The sequence below is a fragment of the Arachis hypogaea genome, chromosome 19 (assembly GCF_003086295.3).
Source record: "Arachis hypogaea cultivar Tifrunner chromosome 19, arahy.Tifrunner.gnm2.J5K5, whole genome shotgun sequence".
Taxonomy (NCBI): Eukaryota; Viridiplantae; Streptophyta; class Magnoliopsida; order Fabales; family Fabaceae; genus Arachis; species Arachis hypogaea.
Window position 1 is genome coordinate 105776976 of NC_092054.1, and position 26085 is coordinate 105803060.

Below are 26085 nucleotides of genomic sequence, written 5' to 3' on the forward strand. Positions count from 1 at the left end.
CGGATACTTCAGCTCACAGTATCAGTTTGCAAACTTTACTGGATCAGTAGCAGGAAGTAGCTGGTCGGCCTTCTCCTGCGGGGTAAAGTTCTTCTCCTGCCAGGAGTCATCGTGCATGATATCCATGATGGACATAGCGGATTCTCCTCTTTTACGTTTGCCAGTAGTTGCCTTTGCTTTTCTCTTTCTCTGGGTGGCAGACATCCTAAAAAAAACAGAAAACTAGGATATAATAAAAATAGGAAAACAAACAGGCAAATAGTCAAAAGAAACACAAAGTGGCAAAGGAGCAATAGGATAAGGAAAATGAGTTAAGTAAATGTGCATTAAGGATTGTATAGGAGTTAAAAGTCTGAAAAGAAGAATTCACAATCCAAAATGTAATTGAATCCATGTTAAATAGAAAAATTAACATCATGCCATGGTTAGAATGTTAAAAGAAAGTGAAAGAAAATCAGAAGAGAAGTTTTGAAAGGTTAGGTTGGTTAGAATTGAACAAGAGTTTAGGAAGTTAACATGAGTTAGTAAAAAGTGGGTTAAAGTAAGTGGCATAATGAAAATATTCCAAGTAACAAGTATTCACAGTTAGAAGCTATAAGTAACTCATATCCAAATAAGGAAAACAGGTTGATGATGATTCAAATAGATATAGAAATAGCAAAAATTGGAATCAAACATCAAAAATGCAAATTATGAACCAGGAAATCAAAGAGAATGAGAAAGCTTGCCCTGGCATTCATGAATTAGTTTGGTTAAATCTAAGGAAAGCACAGTTGGAAATGCCAAAACCAAGACATGAATGGAAACATTTTACAGAAATTTGGGCAGCATTCCGGCTAAAATTGGATTGTCCCGGAAAATAAATAGAAACAGAATAGTTCATATGAATCAAAAATACAGCTGCAATTACATATAAGGAATAAGTACATGAAAAATCAGAGTAAAGAGCAGCATGAAACAAGAAATTACAGCATATGAACAAAACTAACATATCAGCAACAGCAGAATTGTGAAAATAATGAAACAAGAAACACGAACAGCGCAATTAAACAGACCTAAATCCACTAACCACATCCTAGGCTACCTAACAACTTAAAATTCACTACAACATGCATATCTAACTAGCCTAAATATGAACATAAACAGAAAAATATGAATTAACTACGAATGGATAGAAGGGTGGCGTTCGTCGGAACCTGGTAGGCGTAAGAAAGAGAGTGGGGCAGAGAGGTGGCTGAGGATGACGGTGGTGGCGTCTGGCACGGCGGAAGAGGGTGGCATGGCGGCGGTGGCTGCTGTTCGGAGGAAGGGAGGGAAAGGTAGGGGTAATGGGGGTAGGGGGTAATAGGGGAAGGGAGGGGGGGTGTGGGTGGCACTGGGCAGTGGTGATAGGGCGGCGGCGGTTGGTGGTGGTCGCGGAGGGGGGGCAGTGGTGTTGGAGGGGAAAGTAGAAGGAAGAAGAAGAAAGAAGGGGGAAGGAGGAAGGGGGGTGGGTGGCGGCGGCGTCTGGGTGGTCGGCGGCGTGATGGTGGTTCGGTGGTGGTGGCTGGGTGGTGGTGGTGTGATTGGAGAAGAAGAGAGGGAAGAGAGGGGTTTGGGGGGGCGCGACTGGTAGGGTTCGCGTGACTGGGTGTTATAAATTTGAATCCACGCGATCGCGTGGGGCATGCGGTCGCGTGGGGCACGCGGTCGCGTGGTTAGGCTGAAATGGTGGTTGACGTGATCGCGTCAGTGGCGCGATCGCATGGAATAGCTAAAAGAGTGAATGACGCGATTGCCTGGGCCATGCGATTGCGTCGCTGGAAATTGTGTTAAACACACGAATCCAGCGTCGTTTCAGCGCAACTCTCTGTCTCCTTTTGGGGTGTTGCGTAATCCATGCGACGCGATCGCGTCGCTCACGCTGTCGCGTGGGATTGATGTTGTGCAAGTGATGCGATCGCGTCAGGGACGCGATCGCGTGGACATTTTGTGTGAAATGCACAATGGCCGCACGATTCCAGCCTAACTTTCTGGACGTTGGATCTTTATGCCGATCTCCAGATCACGCGGCCGCGTGAATGACGCGGTCGCGTGGGAAGTGTTTTTCGCAACTTGACGCGATCGCATGAATGAAGCGGTCACGTCGCACACCCTTTTTTTTATGCAGTATGCAGAATACAATGTTTATCATGAATGCGATGCAAAACTCCAGGTTCAATATAATAAAATAAAATGAAACTTGAAAACAGATAAAACTAAATAAAAAATTGAAAAAGGAACAATCATACCATGGTGGGTTGTCTCCCACCTAGCACTTTTAGTTAAAGTCCTTAAGTTGGACATTGGATGAGCTTCCTGTTATGGCGGCTGCTTAAATTCATCCAGAAATCTCCACCAACGCTTGGAATGCCAATAGCCTCCGGGGTCCCAAACTAGGCATGTAAAGCTTCTGAACAGCTTCAAATAGATTCTCAGGCTCCCGGGGTGACGAATGTCAGAATAGATTCCAGGATCCCAAACTTGGCTTTTAAATCCGCCTTCGTCTTGATCTATATTTTTTCATCCGGGCGGTTTAGAAATTAGATTCTCACCAGAATGACCAAACATTTTCCGAGATCCATTTGATAGATCATGATGCCAATCCGTGCACTTCAAGTTGAAGCGTGGAACCTTATTGAACTTTGTGCACCAGCTCTGAGCACGAGCCATTTCCCTTTTACTCTTAAAGCCGCAGAGAGCTCTAAGCTGGCCATCTGTTTCAAGCAAACCATATTCAAGTGGAAAAATAAAGCTAAAGGTTAAGGATTGTACCCACTTGAAGCTTGTATTGGGTGGTAATGGCCTTGGGATAGGTGGTTCCATTGGTTCTGTGAGTTCTACTCCCTTGTGCTCTTCTGTGAAACTCTCTACTTCTTTGCAAGATTCTTCAAATGTATCCATGTCCTGATCAAAGCCATCTATGTCTTCCTCATCACTTAAGTCATAGACTGGAGGTTGAGAGAAATCTACCTCTGTATCATCTTCGTATTCACTTGGGGAAGATTCTTCGATCTCAGAGAATTCACTTGCGGATGCAAGCTCATTGCTAGAAGAACTTGACTTGAGATTATTGTCATCAAGGAAACTTGCTTCTTGGATTATTCTGTCTAGTTCTTCATGAAATACCTGCCTTGGGGACTGCGCACAATCCTCCTTAGCATCAGTTGTAACGTCCTTGACAGAATTCTCCACAACTCTGGGTTCCCATGGAAGTTCAGCGTCTCATAAGTCTTCAATCAACTCTTCTTCTTGTATAATGACAGCTTCGTCTACTTGTTCTAGTATGAAGTCATGCTCTGTTCTGGCCACTGGAGTTTCTAGTATCTCCTTCATGGTACGCTCATCATTAGATTGTCCACATGGGGCTGTGGAAGGTCCATGAATGTTTGAACGTCTAGAAGATAATTGACTTACTGCTTGCTCCAGTTGATGAAGGGTTGTTTGAAGTCGATCTACTGTTTCCTTGAGGCGAATCTCTAATTCTCGGGGTGATAGATTTGGATGTGGTATATTGGGAAGTGGTGGTGTTTGGGAGTAATTGGATTGGAATCAGGGTAAATGAGGATCATATGGTGGTGAATGGTGAAAAGAAGCTTGTGAGTGTGGTGGTTCGAAGTTATGTTGAGAGGGTGGTCTATAAGCATGGTGGGGCTTGCTGGTGACTACGAGGTTGTCCACCATGTATATTGGCTTGGTATGCATTGTAGAATGGTCTTTGTCCATGATATCTTGGAGGGTGTTGTTGCCTAAAGGGTTGATCAGATACTCTTGGCTCCATCCATCTTTGATTGTTCTGACCTTGATGCATGTTCCTGTTATAACTTTCATTCCTTTCAATAACATTAGAACCAAACTCAAAGCGAGAGGGGTGAGAGTTCATAGTAGCTAATAGAAATAAAAAGGGAAAATAAAGATAAATAAACAAGTAAAAGAAAAATATTTACAATAACCAATAATAAGAGCTAATAGATTGATGGTTTAGAAGTTATAATAAATACTCGTTGTAAGTATAGTTACTAAACCAAGCAATCAACCGTTCTTACAAACGTTTTTGGTTGTCACAAATAACAAACCCCTAAATAAATTGATAACCGAAGTATTTAAACCTCGGGTCGTTGATGAGCGGATATTTTATACGCTTTTTGGGGTTAATTTCATATAGTTTTGAGTATGTTCTAGTTAGTTTTTAGTCTATTCTCATTAGTTTTTAGGAAAAAATCATATTTCTGGACTTTACTATGAGTTTTGTGTTTTTCTGTAATTTTAGGTATTTTTCTGGCTGAAATTGAAGGAGCTGATCAAAAATCTGATTAAGGCTGAAAAAGGACTGCTGATGCTGTTGGATTCTGACCTCCCTGCACTCAAAGTGGATTTTCTGGAGCTACAGAACTTGAAATAGCATGATTCCAATTGCGTTGGAAAGTAGACATCCAGGGCTTTCCAGAAATATATAATAGTTCATACTTTGCACAAGGATAGATGACGTAAACTGGCGTTCAACACCAGTTCTCTGCCCAATTCTGGCATCCAGCGCCAGAAAAGGATCAAAAGCTGGAGTTGAACGCCCAAACTGGCACAAAAACTGGCGTTCAACTCCACAAATGGCCTCTACACATGAATTGCTTAAATCTCAGCCCCAACACACACCAAGTGGGCCCCAGAAGTGGATCTCTGCATCATCCATAATAGTTTACTCATTTTTTGTAAACCTAGGCTACTAGTTTAGTATTTAAACAACTTTTAGAGACTTATTTTGTATCTCATGACATTTTAGATCAAAACTTTGTACTCTTTGACGGCATGAGTCTCTAAACTCCATTGTTGGGGGTGAGGAGCTCTGCTGTGTCTCGATGAATTAATGCAAGTATTTCTGTTTTCTATTCAAACACGCTTGTTCCTATCTAAGATGTTCATTCGCGCTTAACTGTGATGAAGGTGATGATTCGTGACACTCATCACCATTCTCAACCCATGAACGTGTGCCTGACAACCACCTCCATTCTATATCAGATTGAATGAGTATCTGTTAGATCTCTTAGCCAGAATCTTCGTGGTATAAGCTAGAATTGATGGCGGCATTCATGAGAATCCGGAAAGTCTAAACTTTGTCTGTGGTATTCCGAGTAGGATTCAAGGATTGAATGACTGTGACGAGCTTCAAACTCCTGAAGGCTGGGCGTTAGTGACAAACGCAAAGGAATCAAGGGATTCTATTCCAACCGGATCGAGAACCAACCGGTGATTAGCCGTGCTGTGACAGAGCGCGTGAGCGTAGTTTTCACTGGAAGGATGGAAGGTAGCCATTGACAACGGTGATCCACCAACACACAGCTTGCCATAGGAGGACGTGCATGCGTGAACAAGAAGACAGAGGAATGCAGAGATTCAGAAGACAAAGCATCTCCAAAACTCCAACATATTCTCCATTACTGCATAACAAGTAACCTTTAATCCATGCTCTCTTGTTTATTTGCAATTCAACTGATAAACATAATTGACTTCCTGACTAAGATTTACAAGATAACCATAGATTGCTTCAAACCAACAATCTCCGTGGGATTCGACCCTTACTCACGTGAGGTATTACTTGGACGACCCAGTGCACTTGCTGGTCAGTGGTACGAGTTGTGGAAAGTGTGATTCACAATTTGTGCACCAAGTTTTTGGCGCCGTTGCCGGGGATTGTTCGTGTTTGGACAACTAACGGTTTATTTTGTTGCTTAGATTAGGAAAAATTTTTCTTTTTTAGTTTAGAGTCTTTTATTATTTATCCCTTGTTAAAACACTTTAAATTTATAGCTCAATTAGTTAGAACGTGGTGTTTATGTTCATGGTAATTGGCTATCATATTTTTAAAATCTTTTTCAAAAGTATTTTTTCTATTAAATCCTGTGCCAAACTTTAAGTTTGGTGTTTTCTTGTTGATTTTTCAAAAAAAAAAAAAAAGAAAAAAAAAATTTTCGAAAATTTATTTTGGTTTTCTAAAAAAATTTTAAGTTTGGTGTTCTTCCTTTGTGTTCTTGTGAGTCTTCAAAGTGTTCTTGAGTTTTCCTTGTGTCTTGATCTTAAAATTTTTAAGTTTGGTGTTCCTTGGTGTTTCCCCCCCAAAAATTTTAGAAAACAAGGAGCATTAGATCTAAAAATTTTAAATCTTGTGCTATCTTATTGTTTTTCTCTCTCTTCTTAAAATTTAAAAATATCTTTTCTCTCTATTTTAAAGCATCTTTTTCGAAAATCAATTTTTAAAATTCAGATTTTTTTTAAAACTTCCTAACCACTTTCTCTCTCCTCAATTTTTCGAAAATCTTCACCCACTTTTATTTATTTTTATTTTATTTTTGAAATAAATAAATAAATAAATAAATAAAAATATTTTTTCTATTTTACATCATCTCCCTTTCTCCATCATGGACCTAAGCGGAAATGAACAGTCCAGGAGGACTCTGGGGTCATATTCTAACCCCTCTACTGCTTCATATGGGAGTAGTATCTGCATACCCTCCATTGGAGTCAGTAGCTTTGAGTTGAATCCTCAGCTCATCATCATGGTGCAGCAAAGTTGCCAATATTCCGGTCTTCCACAGGAAGAACCTACAGAGTTTCTGGCACAGTTTCTACAGATTACTGACACAGTACATGATAAAGAAATAGATCAGGATGTCTACAGACTAGTACTGTTTCCATTTGCTGTAAAAGATCAAGCTAAGAGGTGGTTGAATAACCAACCTAAGGCCAGCATAAGGACGTGGAAATAGCTGACAGAAAAATTCCTGAATCAATACTTTCTCCCAAAACGGATGACACAGCTAAGGCTGGACATCCAAGGCTTTAAACAAGGAGATAATGAATCTCTTTATGATGCCTGGGAAAGATACAGAGAGATGCTACAAAAATGCCCCTTTGAAATGTTTTCAGAGTGGGTTCAATTAGACATCTTCTATTATGGGCTTGCCGAGGGAGCTCAGATGTCTCTTGACTACTCAGCTGGTGGATCTATCCACATGAGAAAGACAATTGAAGAGGCTCAAGAGCTCATTGATACAGTTGCCAGGAATCAGCATCTGTACCTAAGCAGTGACTCTTCCATGGAAGAAGAGGTTAAGACAGCAACTGCTGAACTCAGTCCTGTAAAACAAGCTGCTGAATTCAGTCAGCAATTGGACTTTCTAACAAAGCAGTTAGCCGAATTCAAAGAAAGGTTACAAGAGACAAGGATGGCTAATATACATATGGACGAACAGTTTAAGCAAACAAAGCAGCAGTTGTCAAGGCAAATAGCAAAAGAATGCCAAGCAGTTCAACTAAGAAGTGGGAAAACATTAAATACCCCACCTCAAGGCAGCAAAAAGCTAAGAAATGAGCAAACCACCCAAAATTCACCTGAGGACAGTAAGAGCCCAGGGAAAAATAATTCTGGCGCTAAAACGCCAGAAAATTGGTGGAATGCTGGCGCTGAACGCCCAGACCATGGCCAAAACTGGCGTTCAACGCCAGAAACAAAGCAGGACTGGCGTTCAACGCCAGAAATGGCCAAGGATCTGGCGTTGAATACCCAAAATGGGCAGGATCTGGCACTGAATGCCCAAAATGGGCACAATTCTGGCGTTCAAACGCCAGGAACAGACAAGGAGTTGGCTTCTCACGTCACTCCAGCTTCTAACTCTGGCACTCAATTGCCAGTGAGGGATCAGACACACACAAGTGCTGATGACAACCCCTCTAAAAAGGCTTCTTCAACCACTTCTGTAGGCAATAAACCTGCAGCAACTAAGGTTGAAGAATATAAAGCCAAGATACCTTATCCTCAAAAACTCCAGAAAGAGGAGCAGGATAAGCAATTTGCTCGCTTTGCAGATTATCTCAGGACTCTTGAAATAAAGATTCCATTTGCAGAAGCACTTGAGCAAATACCTTCTTATGCTAAGTTCATGAAAGAGATCTTGAGTCATAAGAAGGATTGGAGAGAAACAGAAAGTGTTCTCCTTACTGAAGAATGCAGTGCAGTCATTCTGAAAAGCTTTCCTAAAAAGCTTAAAGACCCTGGAGTTTTCTGATACCATGCATATTAGAAGGTAATTACACCAAGACATCTTTATGCGATCTTGGGGCAAGCATCAACCTAATACCTGCATCCACTATCAGAAATCTTGGCTTAACTGAAGAAGTTAAACCAACCCGGATATGTCTCCAACTTGCTGATGGTTCTACTAAATACCCATCAGGCGTGATTGAAGACATGATTGTCAGAGTTGGGCCATTCACCTTTCCCACTGACTTTGTTGTGCTGGAGATGGAGGAGCACAAGAGTGCTACTCTCATTCTAGGAAGACCCTTCCTAGCAACTGGACGATCCCTCATTGACGTCCAACAAGGGGAAATAACCCTAAGAGTCAATGATGATGAGTTCAAGCTGAACGCTGTCAAAGCCATGCAGCATCCAGACACATCAAAAGACTGCATGAAAGTTGATCTTATTGACTCTTTGGTAGAAGAGATCAACATGGCTGAGAGTCTTGAATCAGAGTTGGAAAACATCTTTAAAGATGTTCAGCCTGATTTAGAGGATTCAGAGGACATGAAAGAGCCTCTGAAATTTCTTCTGGAAGAGGTGAAACCTCCTAAACCCGAGCTCAAGCCATTACCACCATCCTTGAAATATACATTTCTGGGAGAAGGTGACACTTTTCCAGTGATCATAAGCTCTGCTTTAAATTCACAGGAAGAGGAGGCACTTATTCAGGTGCTAAGGACACACAAGACAGCTCTTGGGTGGTCCATAGGTGACCTTAAGGGCATAAGCCCAGCTAGATGCATGCACAAAATCTTATTGGAGGATAATGCCAAACCAGTGGTTCAACCACAGAGGCGGCTAAATCCAGCCATGAAAGAAGTAATGCAGAAAGAGGTCACCAAACTACTAGAGGCTGGGATTATTTATCCTATTTCTGATAGCCCCTGGGTGAGCCCTGTCCAAGTCGTCCCAAAAAAGGGAGGCATGACAGTGATTCGTAATGAAAAAAATGAACTGGTTCCTACAAGAACAGTTACAGGGTGGCACATGTGTATTGACTACAGAAGGCTCAACACAGCCACCAGAAAGGATCATTTTCCTTTACCATTCATAGACCAGATGCTAGAAAGACTAGCAGGTCATGATTATTACTGCTTTTTGGATGGTTACTCAGGCTATAACCAGATTGCAGTAGATCCCCAGGATCAAAAGAAAACAGCATTCACATGTCCATCTGGAGTGTTTGCTTATAGAAGGATGCCATTTGGGCTATGTAATGCGCTTGCAACCTTCCAGAGATGCATGCTATCTATTTTCTCTGATATGGTGGAAAAATTTCAGGAAGTCTTCATGGATGACTTCTCAGTATATGGAGACTCATTCAGCTCCTGTCTTGATCACCTGAAACTTGTTCTGAAAAGATGCCAAGAAACCAACCTAGTTTTAAACTGGGAAAAGTGTCACTTCATGGTGACTGAAGGAATTGTCCTTGGGCATAAAATCTCAAACAAGGGAATAAAGGTGGATCAAGCAAAAATAGAGGTAATTGAAAAATTACCACCACCTGCCAATGTTAAGGCAATCAGAAGCTTTCTGGGGCATGCAGGATTCTATAGGAGGTTTATAAAGGATTTTTCAAAAATCGCAAAACCTCTAAGTAATCTGCTAGCTGCTGACACGCCATTTGTGTTTGACGCAGAGTGCCTGCAGGCGTTTGAAACGCTGAAAGCTAAGCTGGTCAACGCACCAGTCATTTCTGCACCAGACTGGACGTTACCATTTGAGCTAATGTGTGATGCCAGTGATCATGCCATTGGTGCAGTATTGGGACAGAGGCATGACAAGCTTCTGCATGTCATTTATTATGCCAGTCGCGTTCTAAATGATGCCTAGAAAAACTACACAACCACAGAAAAAGAATTACTTGCAGTGGTTTACGCCATTGACAAGTTCAGATCATACTTAGTAGGATCAAAAGTGATTGTGTATACTGACCATGCTGCTCTTAAATATCTACTCACAAAGCAGGATTCAAAACCCAGGCTCATCAGATGGGTATTGCTTCTGCAAGAGTTTGATATAGAAATAAGAGACAGAAAAGGGACAGAGAACCAAGTGGCTGATCATCTGTCCCGGATAGAGCCAGTGGAAGGGACGTCCCTCCCCTTTCTTGAGATCTCTGAGACGTTTCCTGATGAGCATTTATTTGCCATTCAGGAAGCACTATGGTTTGCCGATATTGCAAACTATAAAGCTGCAAGGTTCATACCCAAGGAGTACAACAGGATACAAAAGAAGAAATTAATTACTGATGCAAAGTATTACTTGTGGGATGAACCCTATCTCTTTAAGAGATGTGCAGACGGAATAATCCGTAGGTGTGTGCCTAGAGAAGAGGCACAGAGGATCCTATGGCATTGCCATGGATCTCAATATGGAGGCTATTTCGGAGGTGAGCGAACAGCCACCAAGGTCCTCCAATGTGGCTTCTATTGGGCCACACTCTATAAAGATTCCCGAGAGTTTGTACGTAACTGTGACAGTTGCCAAAGAGTTGGTAATCTTCCTCATGGTTACGCCATGCCTCAACAAGGAATCTTGGAAATTGAGTTGTTTGACGTATGGGGAATTGACTTCATGGGACCTTTCCCACCATCATACTCAAACACTTATATTCTGGTGGCAGTTGACTATGTATCAAAATGGGTTGAGGCTATTGCCACACCCACCAATGATACTAAAACAGTGCTGAAGTTCCTCCAGAAACATATCTTTAGCAGGTTTGGTGTCCCTAGAGTACTAATCAGTGATGGGGGCACTCACTTCTGCAATAAACAGCTTTACTCTGCCATGGTTCGGTATGGAATTCGCCACAAGGTGGCCACTCCATATCATCCATAAACCAATGGGAAAGCTGAAGTCTCTAATAGAGAATTAAAGAGAATCCTGGAACGGACAGTAAATACCCGTAGAAAAGATTGGGCACGGAGCTTGGATGATGCTCTGTGGGCTTACAGGACAGCATTCAAGACCCCTATAGGGACCTTTCCATACCAACTCGTGTATAGTAAGGCATGTCACCTGTTCGTGGAACTGGAACATAAGGCCTACTGGGCAACCAGATTCCTAAACTTTGATGCCAAACTAGCAGGAGAAAAACAATTGCTCCAGCTAAATGAGCTAGAGGAATTCAGATTCACAGCTTTCAAAAATGCCAAGCTTTATAAAGAAAAATAAAAAAAGTGGCATGACAGAAAGCTGTCATCTAGAATCTTTGAACCAGGACAGAAGGTTCTGTTGTTTAACTCTAGACTCAGGCTATTCCCCGGAAAACTGAAATCCCGGTGGAGGGGACCATACGTGATTACAAGTGTATCACCATATGGTTATGTGGAGCTTCAAGATATTGATTCTGATAAAAAGTTCATTGTCAATGGACAGAGAATCAAGCATTATCTTGAAGGCAACATTGAGCAAGAATGCTCAAGGCTGAAGCTAGATTAAAAGCTCAGCAAGGTCCAGCTAAAGACAATAAAGAAGCGCTTGCTGGGAGGCAACCCAGCCATGGGGCATCAATCCTCTAAGCATTTTGCCCTATTTCTATTTTTATTTTTATTTGTTTATATAGACTTCATTGATAACAAGGTAAATAATCAATTGCATAAGTTCACAAGGTTATAGAAGGAATCTGCACACAAAACAGAGAAAAAGAGCTCACTGGCAAGAAAACGCCAGTAATGGTAGCAATCTGGGCGTTCAACGCCAGAAATGGGCACCCACTGGGCGTTGAACGCCAGTAATGGCAGCAACTGGGTGTTGAACGCCTAGGAGAGCAGCATTTGGGCGCTGAACGCCCAAAACAGGCAGTGTTTGGGCGTTCAAACGCCAGGAAGGCAGGGAGGAGCCAAATTCATTTTTTCCACACGTTTTTCCATTCTAATATCAAATTTTATGTTTCAATGCATGATTTTACATAAACATGTCAAGAACCCTGATTTCTAAATTCCATAATTTCTAAAAACCCTACCACTAAAAATATCAAATGTATTTTAATCCATAAGCACCATCCCTCTTTCCAAATTCAATCCAACTCTTTTCAAATCTATTCTAAAAACAAATCTATCTTTTTCACTCTAAAATCTTTTCAACTAATCAATATCTTTTTCAAATCTCCATATTATCTTTTTCAAAATCTAGATTTATCTTTTTCAAAAATCTATCATATCTTCTCAATTTTAAACTATATCCTCTATCTTATCTTTTTCAAATCAATCTTTTTATCCTATCTTTCCCAATTTTTCGAAAACCTACCCCCCCATCCCTTTAAATATGGGTTCGGCCCCCCTCCTCCTCCATCAACAATTGCACCAAGCTCTCCTTCCATCCCTCTCCTTTCTTTTCTTTTGCTTGAAGAGGACAAGCAAACCTCTAAGTTTGGTGTGTTTATCCGAGATCACTAAGATCATGGCTCCAAAAGGAAAACAACCCACTCCAAGAGGCAAGAAAGAGAGCGTTCCAAAACCACTTTGGAATCAAGGGATGTTCTTATCTAAAGAACATTCAGACCATTATCATAAAATAATGGGTCTGAGATCAGTGATCTCGGAAGTTAGAATCGATCTGAAAGAAGATGAATACCCGGAGATCCAGGAGAAAATTCGAATCAGGAGCTGGGAAGTCCTAGCTAATCCTAAAACGAAAGTGGGAAGGAACATGGTCCAGGAGTTCTATGCTAATATGTGGCAAACTGACAAGCAGAAACTATCTGGGACTGCTCTCTATGACTATCGGACCATGGTCAGAGGAAAGATTGTTCATACCCACCCTGACAGGATCAGGGAGATCTTAAAGCTACCTCAGCTGAAGGATGATGAGAGCAGACAAGGGCCTGGATAAGATTCTAGAGGACATATGTATCCCTGGAGCCAGGTGGACCACCAACACAAAGGGTGTCCCAAATCAACTCAAGAGAGAGGATCTCAAACTAGTCGCCAGAGGATGGCTAGACTTCATTGGGCATTCTCTGTTGCCTACTAGCAACCGTTCTGAAGTCACAGTTAAAAGAGCAGTGATGATCCATTGCATCATGATGGGAAAGGAAGTGGAGGTTCATTAGCTGATTTCAGCTGAACTCTACAAAATTGCTAACAAAAATTCTAAAGAGGCCAGGTTGGCTTATCCAAGCGTGATTTCTCTGCTCTGCAAGGACGCTGGAGTAAGGATGGGAATAACTGAGTATATCTCAGTTGAGAAGCCAATCACCAAAGCATCAATGGAAAAACAACAAGCACAGGATGATCCCATCAAGAAGAGAGCACAGGAATTTCTCCCAGAGATCCCTCAATCTTAATACTAGGAGTATCTTGAGACGTCTGTTACCAAGATACGGGAAGCTATGGAGCAAATAATAAAAGAACAGAAGGAACACAGTCAAATGCTGACCTATATGTTTAAAGAACAAGAGGAGCAAGGGCGTGACTTAAGGGAATTGAAGCGCCAAAAGTCTTCTCTTGCAGGACCAAGCACCCCAAGGATCAGAGGAACCCCCGTTCCCCCAGAATAAAGGTTGTTAATTTCCAATTTCTGCCTTAACTCTGTGACAGTGTCCTTATAGAAGTTTACCTTAGGAGTCATATAGTAGTAATTAGTATCTATTTTGATTTTATCTCCAATTAAGCTATAGTTTATTTTTCTCATCATCAGCAAACATGAATAAAGTAGTAGATCTTTTGAATAAAAGGCAATAAAATTTCGAGTTTTAATAAGAGAAATTCTAATTAGTTAAATGTGGTGGCAATGCTTTCTGTCTTCTGAATGAATGCTTGAACAGTGCATATGTCTTTTGAATTTGTTGTTTAAGACTGTTAAATATGTTGACTCTTGAAAGAATGATGAACATGAGACATGTTATTGATAATATGAAAAATCATAAAAATGATTCTTGAAGCAAGAAAAAGCAGCAAAGAACAAAGCTTGCAGAAAAAAAAAAGAGAAAGAAAAAGAAAAAGCAAGCAGAAAAAGCCAATAACCCTTAAAACCAAAAGGCAAGGGCAAATAAAAAGGATCCCAAGGCTTTGAGCAACAGTGGATAGGAGGGCCTACAGGAATAAAATCCTAGTCTAAGCGGCTAAACCAAGCTGTCCCTAACCATGTGCTTGTGGCGTGAAGGTGTCAAGTGAAAACTTGAGACTGAGCGGTTAAAGTCAAGGTCCAAGGCAAAAAGAAGAGTGTGCTTAAGAACTCTGGACACCTCTAATTGGGGACTTTAGCAAAGCTGAGTCACAATCTAAAAGGTTCACCCAATTATGTGTCTGTGGCATTTATGTATCCGGTGGTAATACTGGAAAACAAAGTGCTTAGGGCCACGGCCAAGACTCATAAAATAGCTGTGTTCAAGAATCATCATACTGAAATAGGAGAATCAATAACACTATCTGAATTCTAAGTTCCTATAGATGCCAATCACTCTGAGCTTCAATGGATAAAGTGAGATGCCAAAACTGGTCAGAAGCAAAAAGCTACTAGTCCCGCTCATCTAATTAGAATCTGAGCCACTCAAAAACTCTGAGATATTATTGCCTCTCAACCTATTAGTCTTCTATTTTATTTGTCTAGTTGCTTGAGGACAAGCAACAGTTTAAGTTTGGTGTTGTGATGAGCGGATATTTTATACGCTTTTTGGGGTTAATTTCATATAGTTTTGAGTATGTTCTAGTTAGTTTTTAGTCTATTCTCATTATTTTTTAGGAAAAATTCATATTTCTGGACTTTACTATGAGTTGTGTGTTTTTCGGTAATTTCAGGTATTTTTCTGGCTGAAATTGAAGGAGCTGAGCAAAAATCTGATTCAGGCTGAAAAAGGACTGCTAATGCTGTTGGATTCTGACCTCCCTGCACTCAAAGTGGATTTTCTGAAGCTACAGAACTCGAAATAGCATGCTTCTAATTGCGTTGCAAAGTAGACATCCAGGGATTTCCAGCTATATATAATAGTCCATACTTTGCACAAGGATAGATGACGTAAACTGGCGTTCAACGCCAGTTCTCTGCCCAATTCTGGCATCCAGCGCCAGAAAAGGATCAAAAGCTGGAGTTGAACGCCCAAACTGGCACAAAAACTGGCGTTCAACTCCAGAAATGGCCTCTGCACGTGAATTCCTTAAATCTCAGCCCCAGCACACACCAAGTGGGCCCCAGAAGTGGATCTCTGCATCATCCATCATAGTTTACTCATTTTTTGTAAACCTAGGCTACTAGTTTAGTATTTAAACAACTTTTAGAGACTTATTTTGTATCTCATGACATTTTAGATCAAAACTTTGTACTTTTTGACGGCATGAGTCTCTAAACTCCATTGTTGGGGGTGAGGAGCTCTGCTGTGTCTCGATGAATTAATGCAAGTATTTCTGTTTTCTATTCAAACACGCTTGTTCCTATCTAAGATGTTCATTCGCGCTTAACTGTGATGAAGGTGATGATTCGTGACACTCATCACCATTCTCAACCCATGAACGTGTGCCTGACAACCACCTCCGTTCTATATCAGATTGAATGAGTATCTCTTAGATCTCTTAGCCAGAATCTTCGTGGTATAAGCTGGAATTGATGGCGGCATTCATGAGAATCTGGAAAGTCTAAACTTTGTCTGTGGTATTCCGAGTAGGATTCAAGGATTGAATGACTGTGACGAGCTTCAAACTCCTGAAGGCTGGGCGTTAGTGACAAATGCAAAGGAATCAAGGGATTCTATTCCAACCAGATCGAGAACCAACCGGTGATTAGCCGTGCTGTGATAGAGCGCGTGAGCATTGTTTTCACTGGAAGGATGGAAGGTAGCCATTGACAACGGTGATCCACCAACACACAGCTTGCCATAGGAGGACGTGCGTGTGTGAACAAGAAGACAGAGGAACACAGAGATTCAGAAGACAAAGCATCTCCAAAACTCCAACATATTCTCCATTACTGCAAAACAAGTAACCTTTAATCCATGCTCTCTTGTTTATTTGCAATTCAACTGATAAACATAATTGACTTCCTGACTAAGATTTACAAGATAACCATAGATTGCTTCAAACCAACAATCTCCGTGGGATTCGACCCTTACTCACGTGAGGTATTACTTGGACGACCCAGTGCACTTGCTGGTCAGTGGTACGAGTTGTGAAAAGTGTGATTCACAATTTGTGCACCAGTCGTCTTCTCAAGGAACTGCAGGGAAGTATGTTCTTATTATTGGTTATAGAGATTGTAAATTGGGGTTTTGAGAATGAGGAGTGAATAGTTTAATTTGCAAATAAAGTAAATGAAGAACAAGCAATTTAAATGGCAAGTAAAATAAATAGATAACTGTAAATAAACTTTTGGCAAGGTATGAGAAATTGGAGGTCCTATCCTAGTTATCCTTATCAATGATGATGAAAATTGAATCTTAATTCCACTTTGTTAACCTTTACTAAGATAAAGGAAGGTCAAGGGATTAATTGGTTTGATCTTCGAATCCTATTTATTTCCTAAGAAAAGATTGGTATTATTGAAGTTCAATTTAATTAACAAAGATAACAATTATCAATCATGTTTGAGTTTGATAACTCCTGAGTTACTGATTTCTTAACCAAGACCAAAAGGGAGGAAAGTAAATCTACTGGAATAAAAATGTCTTCAGATGGGAATAACAATAATGTAAGTAAAAGAAAGCAATATTAAACTGAAATACCTCAATTAACATTAATTCGAAAGAGTAATCTGTAACATGGAAGAATTCATAAATAAAATTGGGAAAATAATAAAAAGAGCATTGAACTTGATAAAGAGATAATCCTGAAAAGCGAATAAAATTCTAATTCTAAATCCTAATCCTAAAGAGAGAAGAGAGAGGAGAGAACCTCTCTCTAAACTAAATCTAAATCATGAAAACTAACTAAAGTGGAGACTCTCCTTGAATGGATGCATTCCCCCACTTCATAACCTCTGGTCTATGCCTTCTGGACATGGATTTGGGCCAAAAAGGGCTTCAGAATTCGCTATGAGCGTTTTCTGCAATTTCTGGTGCGTGGCCTCTGTCACGCGTCCGCGTGGGTCACGCGGTCGCGTCATTCGGAGTTTTTCTTGTCACGCGGTCGTGTCAGTCATGCGACCGCGTCATATGTGCTCTGCTTAAGGCGCGTGGTCGCGTCAGTCATGCGGCTGCGTCAATGCCTTTTCGTGCTGGCATGCGGCCGCGTCGCCCATGCGATCGCATGGCTGCCAGTTTCTTCAAAAACTTTGTTTTGTGCTTTCCTTCCATTTTTGTATGTTTTCTTTCCATCCTTTAAGTCATTCCTGCCTTAGAAGATCTGAAACTACTCAACACACTAATCACGGCATCGAATGGAAATAAAGGTAATTAAAATAATTAATTTTAAAGCATAGGAAACATGTTTTTCACATACATCACATAATAAGGAAGAGAAAGTAAAACCATGCAATTAATATGAATAAGTAGGTGAAGGATTGAATAAATCACTCAAACTAAGCACAAAATATATCATAAAATATGGGTTTATCAATCTTCCAAAAGGAGTACCTCAATCTCCTTGTTGCTTTTCATTTGCTCGCCATGATACAACTTGAGACGGTGCCTGTTGACCTTGAAGATATCCGGACTTGAGGGGTGGCACAAATGGTAAACCCCATAGGGTTCCGCTTTCTCTACTTGATATGGGCCTTCCCATTTTGACCTTAGTTTTCCGGGCAACAATCTCACTCTAGAATTGTAAAGGAGGACTAGATCACCGGCTTTAAATTCTTTACCTCTTATGTTCTTATCATGCACGGCTTTCATTTTCTCCTTGTAAAGTCTAGAGTTCTCATAGTCTTCGAGCCATAAACATTCTAACTCCGCTAGTTGTAGCTTCCTCTCAACTCCGGCTCCACCCAAACTTGGATTGCACTCCTTGACGGCCCAATATGCTTTGTGCTCTATTTCCACCGGTAAGTGGCGAGCTTTGCCATACACCAACCGAAAGGGGCTCATGCCAATTGGCGCTTTGTATGCCGTTCGGTAGGCCCATAATGCATCGGTGAGCTTAGCACTCCAATCTTTCCTATTGGGTTTCACAATTCTTTCCAAGATGCGTTTAATCTCCCAATTGGAAACCTCGGCTTGGCCGTTTGTCTGTGGGTGGTAGGCCGTTGCTACTTTATGCATGATGCCATATTTCTTCATTAGCCCTTCCATTCTCTTATTGCAAAAATGTGAGCCTTGGTCGCTCACGATTGCTCGTGGCGACCCAAATCTACAAAAGATGTTATTTCTCACAAAGGAAAGGACCACATTAGCATCGTCCATCCGGGTGGGTATTGCTTCCACCCATTTGGACACATAATCAATGGCAAGTAGAATGTAGAGAAAACTATTAGAATTTGGGAATGGCCCCATGAAGTCTATTCCCCACACATCAAAAATCTCACAAAATAGCATGGTTTGTTGGGGAATTTCATCCTTCTTGGAGATATTTCCAAATCTAATACATTGAGAACAAGATTTACAAAAATGAGAAGATTCCTTGAAAAGAGTTGGCCACCAAAATCCACAATCTAGGATTTTCCTTGCCATTCTTTGGGGTCCAAAATGACCTCCTCCTTCGGAGGAGTGGCAAGCTTCCAAGATTGAGTAGAATTCGGTTTCTGGTATGCACCTCCGGATTACTTGATCCGCCCCACATCTCCAAAGGTATGGGTCATCCCACACATAGTATTTGGATTCGCTTTTTAGCTTATCCCTTTGACGTTTGGAGAGATTAGGAGGGAAGGAGTGAGATACCAAGTAATTCACAATTGGTGCATACCAAGGAATGGTTTCCGAGATTGCATGCAAGCCCTCAATGGGAAAAGAATCATTAATAGGAGTGGTATCACCTTCGGTGTGTTCAAGGCGGCTTAGGTGATCCACCACTAGGTTTTGCATACCACTTCTATCCTTAATTTCCAAGTCAAATTCTTGAAACAATGAAACCCATCTAATTAATCTCGGTTTGGATCCCTTCTTAGCCAACAAATACTTTAACGCCGCATGATCCGAGTACACTACCACCTTTGAACCAAGTAAATATGCTCGGAACTTGTCCAAGGCAAAGACTATGGCCAATAGTTCTTTTTCGGTGGTAATGTAGTTGGATTGGTCTCCATTTAGTGTTTTTGATGCATAGGCTATGACATATGGAATCTTACCCTCGCATTGTGCTAACGCGGCTCCCACGGCAAAGTTTAAAGCATCACATATTATTTCGAATGGCCAACTCTAATCCGGCCCTCGCACGATGGGAGCTTGGGTCAATGCTACCTTGAGCTTATCAGAAGCCTCCATGCATTCCTTGCTTAGATCAAACTCAATGTCCTTTTGCAACAATCTTGAGAGAGGCAATGCTACCTTACTAAAGTCCTTTATAAACCTTCAATAAAATCCGGATAATCGATCAAGCAATTGATTGATAAACGGAAGTGGAAAATTATCTTTTCTAGTGGCCGAGTTCAACCTTCGGTAGTCTATGCATACTCGCCAATAGTTTTGCACTCGTGTTGCTATGAGCTCCTCGCTTTCATTCTTGATTGTGGTTACCCCGGACTTCTTTGGCACAACTTAAACGGGACTCACCCATTCACTATCCGAAATGGGGTAGATGATGTCCGCCTCGAGTAACTGTGTTACCTCCTTCTTGATAACCTCCAAAATGGTAGGATTCAATCGTCTTTGAGGTTATCTTACGGGTCTCGCTTCTTCTTTTAAAAAGATATGGTGCTCACACACTTGGGGACTTATCCCCACTAGATCCGCCAAGCTCCATCCTATTGCCCTTTTGTTCTTCCTCAAAACACATAACAATTTCTCTTCTTGTTGAGGATTTAGTTCCCTTGCTATAATCACTGGAAACTTGTGGGCTTCATCAAGGTATGAGTACTTTAGGTGGGGCGGTAGTGGCTTCAATTCTAGCTTTTGCTCTTGGCTTGTCACTTGAACTTCTTCACTTGGGTCTTCACTATTTTCTTCAACCATATGTTTCTCATCTAGCTTTGCATAATGCACTTCGGCCACAATGTTATCAATCAAGTCACACCGGAATATGGAATGGTTCTCCGGTGGATGCCTCATTGCTTCTTCTAAGCTAAAACTTACAACTCTCCCATCTATCTCAAATGAGTAGGTTCCCGAATGGGCATCCAACTTGAATCTAGAGGTCCTCAAAAACGCCTCTCAAGTAGGATAGATGATGTCCTTTCGGATTCACTTGGTGGCATCTCAATGATATGGAAATCAATTGGAAATATCAAACCCTTTATGTTGACTAACACATCCTCCGCAATACCCGTCACGGTTATTATGCTCTTGTCCACCAAGACAAACCTAGCCACCAACCGCTTCAATGGTGGGAGCTTCAATATATGATCAACGAAAAGAGGCATAATGCTAACGCTTGCACCGAGGTCACACATACAATCAATGAATTGAACTCCATTAATAACACAAGAGACTAAACACGGGCCCGGATCAACACACTTTTCCGAAATGGCTCCCATCAAAGCCGAAATAGAACTCCCCAATGGAATAGTTTCTAACTCATGAATTCTATCTTTGTTCATACACAAGTCCTTAAGAAACTTCGCATATTTAGGTACCTGATGTATAGCATCAAAGAGAGGGATAGTTACCTCCACTTTCTTGAACATCTCTACCATTTTTGGGTCAAGTTCTACACGCTTCTTAGCCTTTCTTGCCAATGTAGAAAATGGAATTAGTTGAGCCACATCCTCTAAGACTCGCTCTTTTCTAGGGACTTCACTCCTTGGTTGAGGGTCTTCTTCTTCAACTATCACATGTGCTTCCTCCTCCTCTTCAATTTCTTGTATCTCAACTCCATTCTCCTCTTGAGGAACTATCATTGGAATAGGTGCCTTTGAATCCCTCTCTTTCAATTGAGTTTTGGACCTCAAGGTTATGACGTTGATGCCACCCTTGGGGTTGGGTAGAGATTGAGAAGGTATGGCACTAGAGTTTGGAGCTTGAGGAGTAGAGGTAGAAGGTGACTCCATGCGAGCAATGAGGGCTTGGAGGGTGGAAGTAAGACCATTAAGACTTGAGTTGAGTGTATTTTGGAGTTCCTTTTGCCCTTGGAGTATGGATCTGAGTGTGTCATCTTTATTTGGAGAAGTGGAAGGGTAGGTGATTTGTGGTGCTTGTGATTGGTTGGGTAGAAGTGGTTGTCTATGAGGTGGTATGTAGGTTTGGTAGTTTCTTCCTTGGTTTGGTTGTTGATTTGGAGGGTTTTGTGAGTATCGGTTTTGTGGAGTGTTGTTGTTCCATCTTTGGTTGCTTCCATTGTCCCTACCTCCTTGTTGATAATTGTCCCGCCAACCTTGGTTGGAGTTATCCCTCCAACCTTAATTAGAGTTGTTACTCCCTTGGTTATAGTTGCCTCCTTGTTCGGGGTACCCTTGGTTGTAATTGCTCCCTTGTGAATGGTATCCTTGATTGGCGCGTTCATAGTAGGAGTGATCATAAAAGTTGTGGGTAGCCACTAGAGTGTTATCTTCTTGGAGACTTGGACACTCATCCGTGTAGTGGGAGTAGCATGAGCAAATACCACATACTTTTTGGGGGACCAATTGTTTGCGTTGTGGGTGTTGAGGAGGGGGTGGAGGTTGTGGTTAATTCACTTGGAGTTGCTTTAGAAGACTTGTCATCTCACACAAGGTCTTAGTAAGGGTTGCGGTCTCACCACTAAAAGAGACTTCATTCACGGCCTTTGGGCGGTTGATTCTCCGTCTAGCATGTTGAGTGGACTCGGCCAAGTCGGTAATGAGTTGCCATGCCTCCTCCGCCGTCCTATACTTTGACAAAGAACCGTTGCTTGAGGCATCCAATAGATTCTTATCTTGTTCCCTCATGCCTTGACACACATAGCTAAGCAATACTTGAGTGTCAATCATGTGGTTGGGACATGAGTCAAGAAGTTTGCAAAACCGTTCCCAGTATTCATATAGAGTTTCCATTTCACCTTGTACAATACAAGAGATCTCCTTCCTTAGCTTGTCCGTCATTTCCACGGGCATGAATTTATCAAGGAATTCTCTCCTAAGCAAGTCCCAGTCAGAGACAACATCACTAGGTAAAGTATAAAACCATTCTTTGGCTCTTCCCTCAAGAGAGAAAGGGAAGGCAAACAACCATATGACCACTTCATCGGATCCTTCCAGCCTAGTAGTTGAGCATACACCATGAAAGTCCTTGAGGTGTCTAATTGGATCTTGTGTGGGAAGTCCATGGAACTTGGGTAGGAGATTGATGAGAGCAGTCTTAAGTTCAAAGTTTGCATTCAAGTTTGGATGAAGCACATGAAGAGGTTGGAGAACAAAATCCGGTGCACTCGCTTCTTTGAGAGTAACTCTCTTTGGAGCTGCCATATTGTCAACACCTAGATCAAAAGAAGAACTATTAGTAGTATCAACGGAAGAGTAATTAGTGCCCTCGTTAAATGACGAGTTGGAATCCACTTCGAATATGGGTGGCGAATTGGTAAAAACCTTTTCACCTTCCTCAAAAGCTAACCACCTCCGAGCTTGCCTAATATGAAGCAAAGTTCTTTCAATTTCCGAATCAAATGGGGCTAAGCTCGTATTTTGTAGTGAACGCGTCATACAATGAAGGAGATAAGAAGCTCATGACATCAATTGGTATTTAAACAAAGATTAATCCTAACTAACAATCAAACAAAAACACAATCAAGAGAGAAATGCAAGTATCCACATATTAACATATTCACACTAACCAATAAAATGGCACACATAAGCAAGTCCCCGGCAACGGCGCCATTTTGATGAAACATAATATTTGTATGCCAGTTAGAAATTAGCAATAAATCTAATCATGAGTATAGTCTAACCAACATGTAAATATCGCATCAAATAATTCTAAAATCTATGACCGAGAGTATTGATCCCGGGTCGTTCTCCCGAGGATTTGCCTTAGAATACGCATCATTGATTAGGAAGTCTTTTGTGGTTTTGAGAGTTGGTGCAAGAATTCAAGCTAGCAAAAGTAAGCAATGATTAATTGAGATAGAAGCCTTCGCTAAGGGTAAGTATTGGAAGTTCCATCATTATAGTTTCCTCCAATTGTGATAAGAGTTGATTATTGCTTCACTTAGTTAACCCCCTAATAATGGAGGAAAGTCAAGTGAAAATTACTAACTTGAGTCACAAGTCCTAGTCTCACCCTAGGAAAGTCTAGCTTTAGTACACTCCAAGTCAATTAGCAAATTCTCAATTCCTAATCAACAATTGATATCCACTATTCAAGTGTCTCCAATAACTCAACCCCTAAGCCAAGTAAGAGAAATCTAGTCCATAGCTAGGTTTCTCATTATCACAAATAATTGGTAGGCAATCATAGATGACATGATGTAATTGAGAGAAAGGAAGTGAATTAAAGCTATCTAATCCAAACAATCATCAACAAACAAACAATTGAATGAAATTCCTCAATTCATTAATCAAAATTCAAAGTAACAAAATCACAAATATAGATCCAAGAGATAGAATCAAGAGAACACTAATTGAGAGTAGAAGAAGAGTATATCTACAAACTGTATCAAAGTAAAAGTGAATTAGCAATGAATCTCACCAAGAAATCAAAGGAGAATTGCAATGGAGAAAGTGAAATCCTAGAGAGAAGTTAGAGTTTCTCTCTCTAAATGTAAAATGTAACTAACTATCCAAAATATCTAGAATTATCACCAACTGTCCTACCCCCCTAATCCTTGGTCTTCTTAAGCTTTTCCCTCCAAAATTCTGCCCCAAAACAGGGCCTGGGACTCCTTGAAATTGCTGGTCATGTTTTCCTCTCAAAAAATCACGTGCGCACATCAGCGCATACGCGTACAGTACGCGTACGCGCACCTGAGATTTTTGCAACCTACGCACAGGCGTGCATTGCGCGCGCGTCCAAGGAAATTTGGCTTACCATTTAAGCGCGCCGGCTTCTCGTTCGGCTCCACTGTGCCGGCTCTGGTTGTGCACATCCACGCGTACGCGCACGGGGCGCGCGCGCCCATGCCCAAATTCTAAAATTCTATTTTATTCCATGCTCCTTCCATTCATGCATGCTTCCTTCACTCCTCTTAGCCATTTTTGCCCTAAAACTTCTGAAACCACTTAACAAACGGATCAAGGCATCGAATGGTAATAGAGGAGGATTACAATATATCAATTTTTGATGCGAAAGAAGCATGTTTTTATCTATGAGGCAAAGTAGGGAGAGGAACACAAAATCATGCAGTTTTTTATGAATAAGTGTGGAAGATCACTGATAAAACCCTTAAAATCTACACATGATAAACCCTGAAAACGGGGTTTATCAGGCTCCAGCTCCTCAATTTCAGCTAGAAAATACCTGAAATTGTACAAAAACACACAAACTCAAAGTAGAATCGAAAAATGTGAATTTAACACTAAAACCTATGAAAACTAAATAGAAATTAAACAAAACATACTAAAAACTATATGAAAATGATACCAAAAAGCATATAAAATATCCGCTCATCACAACACCAAACTTAAACTGTTGCTTATCTCCAAGCAACTAAAAACACAGTAGGATAAAAAGAAGAGTAAGATACAATAAAAATCAGAGTCTCCAATGAAGCTCAGTTTGAATTAGATGAGCGGGACTTAGTAGCTTTTTTCTTCTGGATAGTTTTGGCATCTCACTATCCATTGAAAATCAGAAATGTTGGTCTCTTTAGGAACTTAGAATCCAGATGATATTATTGACTCTCCTAGTTCAGTTCTTTTTTATTCTTGAACACAGCTTTCAAAGTTTTGGCCGTGACCCTAAGCACTTTGTTTTCCAGCATTACCACCGGATACATAAATGCCACAGACACTTTAACAAGGTGAACCCTTTCGGATTGTGATTCAGCTTTGCTAGAATCCCCAGATAGAGGTGTCCAGAGTTCTTAAGCACACTCTTTTTGCTTTGGACCATGACTTTAACTACTCAGTCTCAAGCATTTCACTTGACACCTTCACACGACAAGCATATGGTTAGGGACAGCTTGGTTGAGTCGCTTAGGCCAGGATTTTATTCCTTGTAGGCCCTCCTAACTATTGATGCTCAAAGTCTTGGATCCTTTTACCCTTGCCTTTTAGTTTAAAGGGTTATTGGCTTTTTGCTCTTGCCTTTTGGTTTAAAGAGCTATTGGCTTTTTCTGCTTGCTTTTTCTTTTTTTTTTTCCATTTTTTTCGCATGCAAGCTTTTTCCTTTTCTTTTTGCTGCTTTTTCTTGCTTCAAGAATCAATTTTTGGATTATTCAGATTTTCAATAATACTTTTCCTTTTTCTTATTCGTTCAAGAGCCAACATTCTAAAGTTACAACTTCAAATATGCACTGTTTATTCATGCATTTAGAAAACAAAAGCAACGCCATCACATCAAAATAAACAAACTATTCTTATTTTAAACTTGAAATTCATGTATCTCTCAATTCTTTTCAAATAAAATTTTCTTTTAAGCAAGGTGAGAGATATATTGGACATTTTATAACTTTAAGACATAAATGCAAATGATCATGCAACAAAAATAAGAGAACAGACAAAACATAACAGAAAATATAAAAATAAAACAGGAAAGGAGGTAAAAGAGAACGAATTCACCATTAATGGTGGCGGCTAGTGCTCCTCCTTGAGGATCCAATGTGATTTTTGATCTCTTCTTTGTCACTCCTTTGCCTTTGTTGTTCTTCCCTCATAGTCCTTTGACCTTCTCTGATGGCTCTTTGATCTTCTCTTATTTCATTGAGGGTGATAGCATGCTCTTGATGCTCCAACCTCAATTGCTCCATGTTAGTGCTTATTTCTCCAAGAGAAGTATGCCATTGATGCCAATAGCTTTGAGGAGGAAAATACATCCCTTGAGGCATCTCAGGGATCTCATGCTGAGGTGGATGCACAGGCTCATGTGCATGCTCTCTAGTTTACTCCATCCTCTTCTTGGTGATGGGCTTGTCCTCCTTAATGGA

General features: G+C 40.9%; 1 protein-coding gene across 1 annotated transcript; it reads right to left on the reverse strand.

Moving 5' to 3' along the window:
* Positions 1-17576: 17576 nt before the first annotated feature.
* Positions 17577-18047, reverse strand: LOC112778573 (uncharacterized). The gene has a single exon (XM_025822879.1). The coding sequence runs from the start codon at positions 18045-18047 to the stop codon at positions 17577-17579; it is 471 nt and encodes a 156-aa protein (XP_025678664.1).
* Positions 18048-26085: the final 8038 nt, after the last annotated feature.

Excerpts from the sequence above, each read along its gene's own strand:
- LOC112778573 (XM_025822879.1), bottom strand. The coding sequence starts at position 18,047 with ATGAGCCCCTTTCGGTTGGTGTATGGCAAAGCTCGCCACTTACCGGTG.